The sequence below is a fragment of the Delphinus delphis genome, chromosome 5 (genome assembly GCF_949987515.2).
Source record: "Delphinus delphis chromosome 5, mDelDel1.2, whole genome shotgun sequence".
Taxonomy (NCBI): domain Eukaryota; kingdom Metazoa; phylum Chordata; class Mammalia; order Artiodactyla; family Delphinidae; genus Delphinus; species Delphinus delphis.
In genome coordinates, this window is record NC_082687.1 from 25,019,848 (window position 1) to 25,037,086 (window position 17,239).

Below are 17,239 nucleotides of genomic sequence, written 5' to 3' on the forward strand. Positions count from 1 at the left end.
ATGTTTGTGACGGCAGGACTTTGCTGTAAGACCAGCAGAATTCTGCGATTGCCAGTGGATCTTTTTTTTTTTTTGTAAAAAGTATTATTTAAAAAATGTTTTCTAATTTTTTTATTCTTTTTCAAATTCCTTTCCCATTTAGATTATTACAGAATATTGAGCACAGTTCCCTCTGCAATACAGTTAGGTCCTTGTAGGTTATCCATTTTAAACACTGCAGTCTGTACGTCAATCCCAGACTCCCAATCTGTCCCTACCCGCCAGTGGATCTTCGTATCGCTTTCTTGTGTAGGGACTTGGTTTAAATATATTTTCTTTTTCTGAGGATTCAATCAGAGTAGAGTTCCTGTTCTCCCAACTTCTCAGCAAAGAAGTAGGTAGTTTAAAAAGCGCTTTCAAGTCTGTAAAAGAAATGGAGAGAGGTTTTATTCATCCTCACTTTCTTCTTGTTCTAGGATTTTTTTTCCCCCTTTATTTTGGTTAGTGGTGAGCTTTATTTAGCTACATTTGACCCGTTTGAAATTGAGAAGTGTTGAGTGAAGGTCCAGGACTAACTGCTAGTTTAAAACAGGAAAAGGAAATGCAGAGGGACTTCACCTGTTTTCTCCTTCAACACAAGTATCCCAAAGCCAGATGAGTTCCTAATCGCAGTAACCGGGGAATAGAAACATTTGAACAGGTTATTTGTTGAAACGACGTCACAGAATCACAGACCATCGTTGCTTTGGGATATTTTCTGAGACTGAAATAGCTGGAGAAAACCCATCTCCGTTTTTATTTTCATTGTGATGGCATTATACTTGTGTAGCAAATTTTAACTCGTTTTTTCCCCTGTTTCCCCTGGTATGTTAACTTTCTGACTCTGTTTGATGTTTTAATTTAGCTAAGCATCTCGGGGGAGGCAAGAGTTCTCATCAGGCCTTGAATCCTATCTGAAATCGGATGTTAGGCTAGATGACACATACCTTTCCACAGAACTAATTAATATTGCCGCCAGTCACTTTATACAACACACCTCTGATGTACTTTACACCTCCATGGCATTCTGGTGAGGTATTTGGTGAAATAATTTAGATACAACTACCGAACTACAGAAATCATAGTTTGCTTGTGATTTCTCTAAAGCCGCACAGTAGCTCTTCTTTAGGAGCTAGTCTTACTTTTTCCGTTTCTTCACAAGATCATCTGTTTAAGAAGAGCTAGTGGTATAAGTCAGGAAATATGCCTACAGTTTATTTAGTTACTTGGAAATACTTGTTTCCCCCGCAAAATGGATCAGGCATTTTTTTTACAGAAAGATAATTTTTGTAAAGTTTTCGTTTTTCTTAAGTAACACATCCAACAGTTACACAGTTCCAAAGCGAAGTTAATCAATACCCCTGCGTTTAGTTCCTTGATTCTTTTGATCTTTATGCCTTGATGTTTTACCATTAGAGTTAAGACAGTAATGAACCAAAGAACAAGAAGTCGGGGGTGACGGAGAGTTGCTTGCTTCATTGACGGTAGACCATTTATCTCCTTTTTTTTTAAGGTACTAGCAGGGAGTCTTTGATGTTTTTCCCCCCAGTCACTTTTTTGGAGCCTGTATTTCATGCTGATTTTATTGAATCATTTCATTATTCCCTCAGTATTTAAAGGAATCAGTCGTTTTGTCTAGTTCACTGAATTGCGTGCCAGTGCAGGAACTGTAACAGCACCGGTCTGAAGCTGTAGAGGGCGACTGGCCATTGTCTGTCTCCTCTCCTCCTCCTTCTGTTAAAGGTACTTGGTTTGTAGCACTTGGCAACTCCCCCCTCCCGCCTTTTTATTGTGCTTCAGATACAAATTAGAATAATTTCCTTTTAAAACTTTCAGTGGGAATCTGGGATCTGAGGCATGGCAGAGAGTGTATTTTGTTGATATTCACACAGTTGGATAATTACATGTTTCTTTGCTAGATGAAGATGAAGAAAATGCCGTTGTTGTGCAATTGGCTAATGAGGTTTTCTTTCAGTATAGAGCGAGTCTCACAGCAGTTAAAGGTATTTTACAACTTCTTCCTTTTTTCCTTTTAACATTAAGGAATACCACATAAGCTGCAGAATTCAAGAGCCATGTTGAAAGGAGCATTATAAGTATTCTTCTCATTTGGTTCCGGCATTGCTAATAGAAATCCTTCCCGTGGGCGAGACTCCATAGGGAAAGGGCCTGACTTTAGAACCCTGTTTTAAACTGCTTTTTTTTTTTTTTTTTTTTTTTTTTTTTTTTTTTTTTTTGGTACGCGGGCATCTCACTGTTGTGGCCTCTCCCGCTGCGGAGCACAGGCTCCGGACGCGCAGGTTCAGCGGCCACGGCTCACGGGCCCAGCCGCTCTGCGGCATGTGGGATCTTCCGGGAACGGGGCACGAACCCGCGTCCCCTGCATCGGCAGGCGGACTCTCAACCACTGCGCCACCAGGGAAGCCCTAAACTGCATTTTTATTACTTCCCAAATCGGGTCACACTGTAAATGCAACCTGATTTATAAGTAGACTTTGTATGTGTCTTGAGTTAATGAATTGAGGTTTTGTTTTTTTGTGTGTAATTTGCAAATATTTGTGTATAGAGGCTTTTAAAAATTTTCAAAGTAACAGTTTTTTATTAAAGAATGTTTGAAAAGTTTTAACAAGTAGGGGAGAGAGAGAGAGATTATTACCCTTCCAGACCCGGCCACCGTTACATGCTTTGGTATATTTACATAGTTGTTCATGTTATGTATACTGTTATTTTGGTATATTTACATAGTTGTTCATGCTGTATATACCATTTTACATTCTGCTTAAGGTGTTTTCCCAGTTATTTTTATGAACATAATTTTTTAAGGGTTACATAACATCCCGTTGAGTGGATTATACTACATCTTAACTTATTTTCCAACTTTTAGATACTTCCTTTTTTCCTTATAATAAAGAATGCTCTAATGAAAATCATTATGCAAAAACTTTTTTACCTTTCCAGTGCAGAGTGTTTCCTTAGAGTAAATTTCTAGAAGTGAAGTTGCCGGAACAAAGATCTCCCTATTTTTTAAGGTTTCTAGGGGGTTCTTTACCAGATGAATGCTTTTGCTTCTCTGTCATTTTGAAATGTTTGTATTTGGAGAAGAGGGAAGGAAATCTCTGTTTGCTGACTCATGTTTTTATTTTGCACTTCAAACTGATAACGCCACTTAGCTTTTGACATAAACTAAAGCAGGAAGTACCAAAAGGGGCAGAAAAAGAATGAGTTGCCTTGCCAAGGCCATAGTGTCATGGACACGTTTGAGTTCCTGATGGGAGGTAGGTTACTTGTTTGACTTGAACATAAAAAAATGCTTAACTCAAGTAGGCAAAAATCAGTCATCAGCCTGTATTTTGTTTCATATGCACATTTATATGCAAGAGTTTGTGATCTTGTCACTTTAAAGTTTTTAGTGGCATCAGACCCCCCAACTGGCCCTGTGGTGTTTGGAGAACATAGGGGTTTTTTTTTCATTTTTTGTTCCCTGTGCGGAGAAGCCTTTTGTATTGAGGATATCACCTTAGCTGTCTTTCTAAAACATAAATCTAATCACACTGATGCCCTGATTTAAAGCCTTCCATTCGTCCACAGGATGAGATGTGTGACAGGCCCTTCACAGTCTTGCCCTTCCTTTATCAGCCTTGTATCGTCTACAGCAACCGTGAACCCTAGCATTTCTCTGATGTTGGTGAGAATGAGTAATTTACAAAAGTGGTTTAAAAGTTGAGGCTCTAGAGCCAGACAACATAGGTTCACTCTGGCCCCACCACTTACAACTGTGCGCATGAAACCTCGGACAAGTTATTTAACTTTTCTATTGTATATTTCACTTTCCTTACCTGTAAAATGAGGAAAATAAGAGTGTTCACTAAAGAGGGTTTGTCACAAAGATTAAACTAGTTAGTAGATATAAAGTGCTTGGAACAGTGTCTATCAAGTAACGATCACTCAGAATATTAGCTCTGTTGTTTTGCAAAATTCTACTCATCCTTTAATGCTTGTCTGATAGTTCTTCTTTGGGAAAACTTCCTGAAATCCCTGGAATTAACTGCTCTCTCCTTTTCTGCTTTTATTCGTTATCGTTTATACCTGTCGTATAGCTTTTGCACACAGTGTTATTGTTGGTTCAGGGTGGGCAAATGCATGGTACATGGGCCGCCTCTTCTATTCCTGCACTCAGGGTTCACCTTGCTACAGTCCTGGCATTCCTTCCTGCTGAGGTCTGCACTTGACCCAAGACTCCGCAGTGCAGTCCTTTAGCTTGGCATGCAGGGGAACCAGTTTGCTTCAAGAGAGTTCACTGTTTACACACTGGCTCTTCAGGATGGAGACATCTTTGCTTCCATCCTCTGTGGATACCGTAGGTACTTAGCAGGCACTCAGTGCAGCTTTGCTGAATGAATGTCACGTTGAGCAGTTAAAGCAAAGGTCTGCAATGGTGGTCCTTAATCTCCCCAACTCCCCACATACTTACCTTCTATAGCAAACCCATCAGTGCTAGAGTTTGAAACAGCCCCAGGTGATTTTGATATAAACTCACCCCCTCTATTTGAAAACCATTGACCAAAATATAAAAAAGCAGTTTTGGGAGTTGAAGAAAAGGACATACAGAATAAGAAGAAATGTATTCCTTTTATAAATTGTTGCTAGAGGACAAGGAAAAGAAGTTGTCTTTCTTGTTCTTTGGCACAATTAACCTTTAGTTAAAAGTAAATGATCATTTCAGGAGGTACACTCTGACCAAGTGTGACTTTTGATGGTAGCATAGTTTTATTTTCTCTTTTTCTGTTCAACGAAAATAACGCCAGCTTCAAAGCACTGGTAAAACTCTTTACCTTACAAAAGGAAACAACGGACCCGCTACAGCCTGTTGAATAAGTAAAGCTCCACACTTGGCCTTCTGATTCCTTCAAGGAGCTAAATCATTCATCAAACATTTATTGAGACTCTGATATGTGCCAGCTACAGGGCTAGGTTCCAAAGCTAGGAAGACAGTAAGATAGAATTCCCGAGTCATTTTCCTCTAGTGAAGAAGTAGCTATAGACATGCACAGCTGTATGTCTATACCACAAAGTAGCTATAGACATGCACAGTTTGCTATGATAGCTGTTCATAATTATTATCCCTTTGAGTTCTGAGTATCAGTAATGATTTCCCCCTTTTATTCCTGTTATTGGTAATTTGTGCCTTCTCTTTTATTGATTTATAGGTTTTTTTAGAGGAATATCTGATTTTATTCGTATTTTCAAAGAGCCAACTTTGATTTTATAGGTTTTCTCTCTTGTATATATATATTTAATTTTTGCTCTCATTTCCTTTTACTGTCTTTAGGTTTAATTTGCTGTTCCTTTTTTTTTCTTTTGATAGATACATAGAAAATTAGTTTTCAGGTTTTTTTCTTTTCTAATATATGCATTTAAGACAACCCATTTCCTGCTAAGCATGGATTGAGCTACATCTTACAAGTTTTGATGTGTCATATTTTTATAATCATTCAGTTTAAAATATTTTCTAATTTCTCCTGTAGTTTCTTTTTTGACCCATGCATTATTTAAAAGTGTCATTATTTTCAATAACAATACTTTTGGCATTTATTCTTAGTTATACTGTGATCAAAGGACATATTCTGTATGGTTTTATTCCTTTGATATGTGTTGAGATTTGCTTAATGGCTCATTATATGGTCAGTTTGGGTAAGCATTCCATGTGTTTTTGAAAGTAGTATATATGTTATAGTTGTTGGGTGCATACACGAATTGAGTCAAGTTTTTAAACATGTTAATCTTCTATATCTGTTGATTTCTGTTTACTTGTTTAGTCATTTACTGTGTTAATCTCCCACTAAGATTGTTAGTCATTTTAATTCTGTCAGTTTCTGCTTTATGTGTTTTAAAACTGTGATTACTTGGATAAAAAATTGGGATTGTGATGTATTTGTGGTGGATCAACTCTTTTAACATTATGAAATGTCCCTCTTTTATCCTTGGTGATGCTTCTTACTTTACAGCTTCTTTTGCCTGATACGATAGCTGTGTGAGCTTTTTTGGTTAGAATATGAATAGTATATTTCTTTCCATATTTTTTTTTCTTTTGGCCATTCTCTGTCTTTATATTCGACGATATGTGTCTCTTGTAAGTACAGTATAGTTAAGTGGTGTCTCCACCCCTACCCCAGTCTTTTGCTTGGCAGATTTAGTCTCTTGATATTTAAGTAATTCTTGAGACTTTGAGGATTAACTGTGAATCTTACTGTTTTCTATTTTTCCCATCTATTATGTGCTCTTTTTTCCTTTTTCTTAAGTTATTTTGGATTAAACATATTTTAAAAAATAATTCCATATTTTTAACTCCTCTATTACCTTTTTATGGTTTTTAAATTCTTTCAGTTGTTGCTTTATTATGACATGAATTCATAACATATCAACAATACTTTAATGCTTTACCACAACCTGGGTAGACAAGGACCTTAGAAATCTGACTTCATTTACCCCTTCTGCTTTATTTGTTATGCCTTTTAATTTTGTATTCTAAACACCACAAGACATTCCTATAATTGTTCTGTAAAGTCAGTACCCTTTTGGAGCTCTTCGTTCTTTCCTGCAGTTCCTTGCTTTTCCCTTGTGCCTGAAAATTCCTGCTGGAAGCCAGTTCTCTCAGATTTTGTTTGTTGGAGAGCATATTTATTTCACAGTCATTTTGAATGATTTTTCTCCACTAAGTAGGCTAAAGATGTCATTTCACTGTCATCTGGTTTCCATTGTTTCTGTTGAAATGTCAGCTGTCAGCCTTATTGTACTCATTTTGAAAATATTGTGTCTTTTTAAAGACTTTTGTGGTAGGGTTTCAGCAATTATACTGTGATATGACACATTAAAACTTGTGGATACCTTTCCGTCTCTCCTTCTTTGGATTTGTAGGCCTTCATGAATCTGTGGCTAGACATCTGTTGTCACTTTTGGAAAATCTTTGGCCAGTATCTACAAATATTTCCTCTCTCACAGTTTTTCTCTCCTCTTTTTCCATCATCTTGTTCCAGTCTAGTATTAAGATGATTCTATTAAGATGATTCTAGGCTGTGTTTCAGTGTTTGTAAACACTGGTCCATTTCAGTTTTACCCTTGCACACTAGGGCATACCTCTTCAGGGGTCTCAACTGAAAGTCTGGTGTGTTTACCAGGCCCTCAACTCCATTTTTCTTTTTTCTTTTTTTTTTCGTCTCCTCAGCACTGTGAGACTACTGAAATCTCTGTTTGGTTCTTTAGCCTCTTTCTGCTTGGCTACTCACAGCACAGGCATTGGCAACTAAACGCCTTGAGAAGAAAAGCAATGAAGAGTGTTCAGCTTATTATTTCATTGCTTTCCACATCTCTCCAGCATCTTGGCCCCTCATGTCCTGCGTACTTTGGTTGCTCTTTGATACATTTAAAAACTTGGGGGGTTTTCCCCCTGATTTGTTCATTTGTATTTTATTCAGCTTTTATAGTTACTTTGGGGAGGAGGTTGGTTTGATACCTGCTACTGAATCTTAGCCAGACTTGGTACAAAGTTATCATCTTTAATCTTTTTCACCGTTTGTGTTTTTATCTGGTGAAGAGTAACTAGAAAGTTTAAATGAGACAACTTGACAAAAGTATTTGGTACAGTATGTGTTCACGTGCTTCATTCCTTTCATGTAAATAAAAAGCAAATTTGAAAAAGTAGGGGGTAAATTTCCTACCTTACTTGCCTGATAGCCCATAGGCATAGGCTTGTTTATTGAATAAATACCCTAAAATGTTGCTACATTTACATAGTGTAAATATAACTACCTTTTTTATAGCGTAAGACATACTTGAGGAACAGCCCAAAATAGATGTTAAGACTATTGCATTTTTATTTTTTCCTTGTGCTTTCAGTTTTTGTTGATTGAGGTGTATTTTGAAATATATATCTTAGAGCCTATAAATGAATCTAAATATAAAACATCACATTATCTGTTGAGAACTTGAACTTTTTTTGCACTAAGGGGTCTGTTGCTTCTATCTCAGAACTCATGTAAACAGTAACATACTCCTTTTTAAAGCTGCATCTCAGTTTATTCATCTGTAAAATGGCAATGATGGTACTACCTAGTTGAAAGAATTATTTAAAGGATTAAATACTGTGTTAGTCTGCTTGGGCTGCCATAACAAAATACCACTGACCGAGTGGCTTAAACAGTAGAAATGTATTTCTCACAGTTCTGGAGGCTAGGAAGTCCAAGATGAAGGCTCCAGCCAGTTTGGTTTCTGGTGAGGGCTCTCTTCCAGGCTTGCAGACAGCTGCCTTCTCTCTATGAAGAAGGCCTTTCCTCAGTGGGTGCACATGTAGGGAGGGAGAGAGAAATCTCTCCCTTCTTCTTATAAGGCCACCGTAGGGAGGGAGAGAGAAATCTCTCCCTTCTTCTTATAAGGCCACCAGTCCAATTAGATCTGGGTCCCATCCTCATGACCTCATTTAATGTTAATTACTTCCTTAGAGGCCCCATCTCCAAACACAGTCACACTGGGAGTGAGGGCTTCAACGTGAGTTTTAGGGGGGGACATAATTCAGCCCATAGCATACTGTAATACATAAAAGTGCTTAGAATAGTATCTGGCCCGTGGTAATTGTTTAATAAATTGTGATTTTGTGCTAGAGATGATTTTAAACATCTTTTTTCTTTTCTAGGTGCTGACTTTGGGTTACTTTTGAAAACACTAGGAATGGTGATTTCTACTTTTCAGGACCTCAGCACGAAGAAGCTAAGGAGAATCCTATGTAAATAAAGTGAAACCTCTTCTGCTCTCCTTTCACATTTGGGGACATCTTTCTTTCTCCATCCACAAGGAGTGTACGTGGTGCCATCATGAACGTGACAAGTTTGTTTTCCTTCACAAGTCCAGCTGTGAAGAGACTGCTTGGGTGGAAACAGGGTGATGAAGAAGAAAAATGGGCAGAGAAAGCTGTTGACGCTTTGGTGAAAAAACTGAAGAAAAAGAAAGGTGCCATGGAGGAACTGGAAAAGGCCTTGAGCTGTCCGGGGCAGCCCAGTAACTGTGTCACCATTCCCCGCTCCCTGGACGGCAGGCTGCAAGTTTCCCACCGGAAGGGGCTGCCTCACGTCATTTACTGCCGTGTGTGGCGCTGGCCCGACCTTCAGAGCCACCATGAACTAAAACCACTGGAATGCTGTGAGTTTCCTTTTGGTTCCAAGCAGAAGGAGGTGTGCATCAATCCCTACCACTATAAGCGAGTAGAAAGCCCTGGTAAGTGAGCCCTTTTATGTTGATGCGTCTAGCAGATTTGTATTGTTTCTCAAAATCATTCCTTTCCATGTTTTTAGTTGTAATTTTCAAATATTAGGGGAAAAGTTACATTTGTCCGCCCTTGAATATGTCATACGTTCTAACAGCATAGTCTCTAGTTAATCTTATTTCTTAGGAGCGGGGCTGTGAAAACTGTTATCCCGGTACTAATACCTCTAACTTGTAATAAATTGTTTTCTTTCTAAATTTATTCTTTATGTTTCCCTTTGGCTCTGTGCATTTCTCTAGACAAATTTAGCTATGATTTTATTGTGAGGGACAGGAAAGGAAAGAAGCATGGCATTACTGTCTACCTACTTGAGGGCAGTTGCCAGTGACTTGGCAACTTTATCCTTAAAAATAGCAATTTTTATCATCTCCAGTGGAATTTCACTATGGCATATTCCCTGTAGAGGATATGAAGGAATTATGTTCTGCTGTGGAATCATTTGATACTATTACTTTATAAGATATTTCTTAGTTTTTACATATATGACCTTGGCCGGTGGGCAGGGGGAGAAGCACAGTAAAGGATATACTTCAAAATATACTTGGTTTTGCCCTCAAATTAGAGTCCACATTCTAGACAGTTGCATCAATTGGAAAGTGATCAGGCAATCTCAAGACCCTAAGTATCTCATTGTCAGATTGGAACCAATTTTGTTGATGGATTAGTTATTAATAGCTGTTGGTTACCAAGGGTTCCCAAATGAGGCTGTGCATTAGAGTCACGTGGCTCCCCCCCGGAAATTCTGATTCTGGCCTAGCCTGGTAATCCGTGTTTTTAACAGGTACTCCAGGTGGGGCTGATGGGAGCTGTTGGATTGGTGTTTGGGAACTACTAAGCTAGATCCTGTAATAACATGGCTCTCAAATAAAAGGCATTCTGGTTTCTTACGGAATATTGAAGAAGAGTTTAAGGACTAGGGAATAATATAATAAACATCTTTGTATCCACCACCCAGTTGCCTTCAGTAACTACTGTCCTGAATTTGATGGTTAAGTTTGAAGTTCATCATTCCCATGCGTGCTTTTATACAGCAATTCTGTATGTGTTTGAATCCTTGCCAGTATGTACTGTCAATTTTGTATATTTAAAGGTATTATATAATGATATTGGAGTATCCTTCTACAATTTGCTGTATTCATTCAACATCATTGATGTGTGATTTCTATATTACACACTTTAGGATTACCTTGTCAAGGCCTGTGAAAAATCCTCTGGAGATTTTATTGGAATTTCATTGATTTCATTTGGGGAAGGATTGACATAGTTCTCTTCTTGAGCGCAGTATTTTTCTAAATTTATTTAGGTATTTTTTTTTTTTTTTTTGCGGTACGCGGGCCTCTCACCGTTGTGGCCTCTCCCGCTGCGGAGCACAGGCTCCAGACACGCAGGCTCAGTGGCCATGGCTCACGGGCCCAGCCACTCCGCGGCATGTGGGATCTTCCCGGAATGGGGCACGAACCCGTGTCCCCTGCATCAGCAGGCGGACTCTCAACCACTGTGCCACCAGGGAAGCCCTATTTAGGTATTTTAAGTTTCTTCCATAAAGTTCTTGCACATCTTTTCTTAGATTTATTTCTAGGTAACTGTTTGGGTTTTATTGTATCCTTTTAAAAGTTACATCTTGTTACAGTTGTTCATGGCTAGGACTGTACTTGCTTTTTTCCAGCGATCTTGCAGAATTCTCCTTGTTCTAATCTAGACATTCTTTACTGCTTGTCACACCCACTGTGATGTAAATTTTAATGTGTAATATGTACAAACAGGATTGCTTAGGTACTTGGTTTTTAGATCCCCATAGTAACTTTAAGAGGTACACGGGGAAGATTCTAATCCCACTTCACAAATGGTAAAACTGAGGTCCCTATAAATTAAGTAACCTGTGTGTCAGACAGCCAAGGTTCAGTATTGAGAAAACACTGTGGATACATTTTCTCCCGCCACCCCTTCCTCCACTCTGCTCCATTTCATCTTACGCTGCGGCAGCTGGGGACCACCGCACTACAGAGAGTGTTCTTTGAAGATGCGCGCTGTGGCCATGTAATCTTCCTGCTTCCCATTGCTCTTACACACAGCTCTGTGTTCTGGTCTTCACCCACCTCGCCAGCTTCTTTTCCCACCTTCCATGCTTCTTGTGCTTGAGTCATATGGGGACACTCAGTGCACTCTTCCTCTGTACCTCGTTTCTCCTCCCTCTTTGCCTAGTTCACTCTTCTTTATCCTTCAGGCCTAAGCTTAATGGAGGCCGACTTTGCTGAGAAGCCTTTGTTGATACCTCCTCCCCCCCCCCTTACCCCCCTCCCCCCGCATGCCTGTCTGTGTTTTCCATAGTAGCAATTTGAATTTCTTCCTGATGTTCTTCACACTTACATTTGCCACTGTTAGTCTTCCTTGCAGGATAGTAAATCAGGCTCCATGATGGCAAGGACCATGTTTATTATTAACATCTCTGCATTTAGTAGTGAGCATGGTTAAATACATTTTTGCTGTTAAATGAAAATACTTCTTTTAGTTTCTCTGTATGGTCTTTTTGTTTGTTTGTTTAGAGATGAGCTTTCAATTTGTTTATGTCCTCCAGCCATCATCTTCCCTTTCGTTTCCATTTCATTGCCGTTACTATCTGACATAGATGGAAAGGATTTTTTAAAAGTTAACGCTGAGGTGATTTTGTTGCTCTTAATAATTTACTTGATAGGGAGGAGGTGGGAAACCAGCTAAAACAGGGCATTCTGAGACTCCACAAGTATCATTCCATCCTCCCCTTTAGCCAGGAATCTGGTGAGCCGTGCACAGACCAGTTCTCAAAAACCGTGAGGCCAATATCTGTTGAATTTGAACATATCAGGATTTTCCTTATATTTTTTATATTGTGAAGTGAAAATATGATGGGAATGAGAAACTGGACTTCTTCCAGAGACCACCGTGAAGCAGCCCCTGCACCTCATGGGGAGAAGCCCCTCTAAATCAAAGTGCAGTGGGGCCTCAGCCCCTCACAATCCCAGAGTTAAGTAGGCATTTTCCCTCTATAATGCAGCATGGAGCACACCTGGTTGTTGTTTCCGTGAAATAGGAAAAAAGGGGTCTGGAAGTCTAAGCTGCGGACACTGCAGCTCAACACTGAATTACTCTGAACTCTGTAACTATTTTACCTCAGATAAAGTATTTCAAAGAGCAGTTTAACAGTTTAGGCATAAGATAGGTCTCCCAAACTTGTTATTTTCTGCTAAGGCCCGTTTTTGGGATCTCTAGGGAAAACTTCCGCAGAAATGGGGAGGGAGTCTCTAGATTTAGAGCAGTGGTTTTCAAAGTGTGTGGTCCTCAGACTAGCAGCATCAGCATCACCTGGGAACTTGGTAGAAACGAATATTGTTAGATCCTTCCACAGACCTACTGAATCAAACTCTGGGGATGGAGCCAGCAATCTGTTTGGACAAACTCTCCAGGTGATTCTGATTCAGGCTAAAGTGTGAGAACCACTGGTTTAAGGTATCCAGGCAGGTCACGTCCAGCTGACAAGATGAAGTCTCTTATTGAAAAGAGATGCTAATGAGTTACAGTTTGAAATCCTTCATCATTTTTAACTTAGCATCTTGTTAGGGGTATAAAACTGACTTGCTCTTTCCAGAATTTCCCTTCCTGTTGATATTCATTAAGATTAGCATTCTGATACAGTGTGATAAAGGTGTCTTAAAGGGAGTGGAGGAGTGAGGGGAGGAGGAATGCTTTGTTGTTTGGTCCAGTGGAAGTTTTATAATTGTTCTTTGGGGTATCTTTTACTGTCTCTGTTTCTTTGACCAAAAATAATTTTAATGGATTTAAGTAAATGTAGTTTTTCTTTACCTGTGCCATTAATTTTGTTATAAATAAAAGAGTCTAAACGTTGTGGTGGGGAAAAAACCGAAAGTTACAGAAACACTGCAACAACTTGTGCTCATCATAGGCAATGATGGGAGAGAGTGTGAGAGGGACGAACCTTCCTTTTGGTGAAAGGTAGTAAAGTACCTTGGCCATTACTGAAAAATGCATCTTTGGGAAAGTAGAAAGTGGTAAGAATTTCTTTTTCTGCAAGTGTGTGGATAATTACAGGAAAGAGGAAGTGCGTGCAGTTTCTGAAGACCGTGCCCCTGCTGATGATGTAACAGGTGACTGTTTACTTGGACTTTGGGTAGCCTTTAGAGTCCAGGCTACTTATTAGTGGTTGGGTTAAATGGCGGTTTTCTTTTTCTTTACCAAAGCAAATGCTGACAGGGTAAAGTCAGTCATCTCAATGTGGTATGAGAAGGCTATTCAGTTGCTATCTGCCGCCATTAAAATGTCTTCATGGAGACTTCCTGTCATTTGGCCTTTTTTTTTCTTTTAATGTTTTTCACGTGGTTCCTGAGAATTATCATCTGTACTTTGAACTTCATCCACTTGCAAGGCCATATTGATCCTGAGCTTGAAATTCTGAGATTTCAGTTTGATCTTTAAAGTAATACCCTGCTGTTCACTTCCTGGTGCTTCTTCCATTTTCAGCAGCATGGCTCCCAGCTGTTTAAAATACACCTAAAATCCTCTTCACCAGTTGACCGAATGCAAGTTTTGCCCCTTTGGCTGCCTCAGTCACCAGGTAATTCCTGGCTTGGTAAATTTTACCTTAAGAAGAAGGCCTTAAAATCATAGAAATGGAGAATGAGTTGGTGGTTGCTGGGGGCAGGAGGGGAGTAGGTGTGGCTATAAAAGGGCAACATTGGGGAGGGACCCTTGGGTTGATGGAAGTGTTCTGTATCTTGGCTGTGTCAGTGTCGTGATTGTGATGATGGTCTATAGTTTTGCAGGATATTGCCATTTGAGGAAACTGGGTAAGAGGGTAGGCAGGATTTCTCTTGTTACTTCTTACAGCTGCATGTGAATCTGCCATTATTTGAATTTTAAAAATGGTGATTCCCTGAAAAAGCAGCTAGTGCAGCCCGCGACTCAGTCACATTGAGTGCTTTTCCTCAACAACCATTGTGTTTTGGCATGTAGCAGAGGTGCTCTGTGAGTACTTTTATATTGTCACACAGAATATTAGACGGACATATACTCAAGGATCAAGATTTAATAAAATTAATATTTAAAAATTTAAATCAAAAAATTTTAATGTGTTTCTTCATGTTGTGAATGTGTTTTTACATGAGCCAAGGATGACAAAAACCTCTATCTAATTAAAGTGCCTTTTTGTTTTTTTTTAAGTCTTTGTATTAGTACATCCATTCGGAAGATGGTGATGGGTGGGGGGACGTATTGACTTTTCCTTCAAGTTTATCTGAGTGGCTGTATCTAGGAGTCTGGTGACTGACGCTGTAAACCAGATACCAGGATACGATGGTGACAAGTGTTTTGAAGATTTAGGATTAATTAGCAACAATATCAACTATAAAAATTAAAATAAAGCATTATGACCTGTATTTTATAGTCAGAGTTCTCCAGAGCAACAGAACCAATAGGATCGATCGATCAATCTATCTATCTATCTATATATACATACACATATATATTATATATATAGATCTTATATATTATATATATATACATATATATATTTTATACCTAGATCCTATATATTTAATAGGATCCTACAAAATTTAAATTAATTTATTAATTATCCTATTAATAAGTCTACTATTGGGATTTCCCTGGCGGTCCAGTGGTTAGGACTCGGCACTTTCCCTGCTGAGGGGCCGGGTTCAATCCCTAGTCTGGGAACTCAGATCCCATAAGCCTCACAGCCCAGCCAAAAAAAAAAAAGAGTTTTTAAAAAAGTCTATTATATATTATAGGTTTATTATGGGAGCTGGCTCATATGAGTATGGAGGCCGAGAGGTCCTATGATCTGCTGTCTGCAAGCTGTAGAACCAGCAAGTCTGATGGTGGAAGTCCCAGTCTTAGTCCAAAGGCCTGGGAAGCAGGAGCACCGTATCCGAGGGCAGGAGAAGATAGGTGATCCAGCCTTTTTGTTCTGTTCAGGTGCTCAGCAATTGGGTGATGTCCACTTACAGTGGTGAGGGTGATCTTCCTTACTCAGTCTACCAATTCAGATGCTTATCTCCTCTGGAGATACCCTCACAGACACAACCAGAAATATTGTTTTACCAGCTCTCTGAGCATCCCTCAGCCCACTCAGGTTGACACATAAAATTAACCGTCACACCCTGTGTTCATCATCTACATCTAAATTCCTCTTCACTCAGACATCTGGGGCCCATGTACAACTCCTCAGGAACTGGGTCTGCCAGAGAAAGATGGGCATGTGAGTACAGCACTGTGCTAAATTGAATGATAGAAGTGTGGACGGGAGATGCAGCCAACTCTTACAAGCCTGAGAGTGGCCACAGAAAAGCTCACTGGACTCCAGCGCATCTGGACATTGTGTTCCAACCTGTGTGGTGGTTCAGTTATATAAGTATATAGTATATTTCATCGTACAAAGGATTTAAATTGGTTTATAAGAAGACTTACAGTAAAGTAGAAAGTATAACTAATAAGGTAGGCCAGGGAAAGCAAATTCAAAAGGAAGGTCAAGACTAAGAGGAAAATTAGCACATATGCGTCCCATGACTCACGATGATACAGATGTACTCCTGTGCATAGTTACTTTAAGTTTGTGATCCTAGTCTGGATGGTTCTCTCCTGCTTTTGGTGTGGGAGAGAGATGTGTATGACATTGAAAAGAAGGAAGAAGGCTTTGAAAGCTGTAAAAGGTAGTTCAGAACATTTGTGCCTGAGGGTGGGTGGTGGGTAGAGCCACCGAGGCAGTTTGCAGAGACTTCCTGCGGGAGGGATCCTTGGGGCGAGGGCAATGTCCCCTGACTTTGCAGTTGCTTTTCCATAGTCCACTCAGGGCCCCGTTCTCCTGTCCATGTGGAAGTTTTGTTGTGCAAGAGCATTTGGTTACTACTTTTGCTTCTGTCCAAGTTCAAGGGACAGCCAAGTGGACGTGGAGTTTAGATGTTGAACTTATTTCCCAAATATTATCTTGGGCATTTGGCTTGTGTTTGATAATTTCATCAGTGTCATCTCAAATATTATTAGAAACAGATGAAGTGATGTAATCATGTGTGGGATTTTATACCCAGATCTCTTAGTGGATTCCATTTTCTCAAATCCAAGGCAAAACGTGAAGTTTATTATTCCGATCTTTTTTTCCCCCGAGCAACTGTGCCTAGTACATGATTTGGGCAACTGGTTTTGTGTTATTTATTAATTGATGAGCACATGGTACGTTTTAGCAGTTACTATATGTTACTTTTACATAAATTGTAAAAGTACATACATTTCATAAGTTGAAGCAGACATGGAGACCATAATTCTGTGATTTGTTTCTGGGTAGCATTTCTCTATTGCCAGGTCTACTCCAATCTGAAATTTTAAGACCATACTCCATAGATTATACAAAGTATCTTGCTCATACTTTTGCTTTCCTGACCATGATCCTCCACTTCATTCCTTTCCTATCTCTGCAACATTAGGTGGGCCAGAGAAGATATTTTCAGACCTTCTGGATTCACGTAAAGCTCAGCACCCTTCTCTCTACCCCTGCTAGTTTATAGGGCTGAAGGAACACTAGCCGGCCGGCAGCTGTTGGAAACAAAGCACACACACACACAAAACCATGGCTGATGAAAAAGCAATTTTGAAAACCACAGAAAAACATTTGTCGTAATAAAGTAGTTCACTGATTGCAATTGTGTGGAAATAATGTTTCAAATCAAAAGGGAAAGCCTGGCTCATAACTTCCAAGACTAGCTTTGGGTGAAATAATACGGAGACCCGTGAGTACTGCTTTTTGGCTTTGTATCCCCGCGTGTGGAAAATCCTCAGTGATGTCTTGTCGGGGGAATGTTCTGTGTGATTGTGGTGGGGAGCCACAGTTGACTTGCCCCAGGTTGG

The 17,239-nt window shown here is 39.5% G+C and overlaps 1 protein-coding gene across 6 annotated transcripts in view; it reads left to right on the plus strand.

Annotated features, from left to right (window-relative positions):
• Window positions 1-17,239, plus strand: part of SMAD1 (SMAD family member 1) — a 77,627-nt gene that overhangs the window by 21,559 nt on the left and 38,829 nt on the right. For 5 of the 6 annotated variants that reach the window (XM_060012109.1, XM_069540677.1, XM_060012104.1 and 2 more), the window contains one exon: window positions 8,705-9,282. In XM_060012109.1, coding sequence (XP_059868092.1) covers window positions 8,883-9,282 — 400 coding nt within the window. In that variant the 5' untranslated portion in view covers window positions 8,705-8,882. Of the gene's footprint in view, window positions 1-2,771; window positions 3,704-8,704; window positions 9,283-17,239 lie in introns of those variants that run through there. The other variant, XM_060012106.1, reaches the window with a different exon arrangement.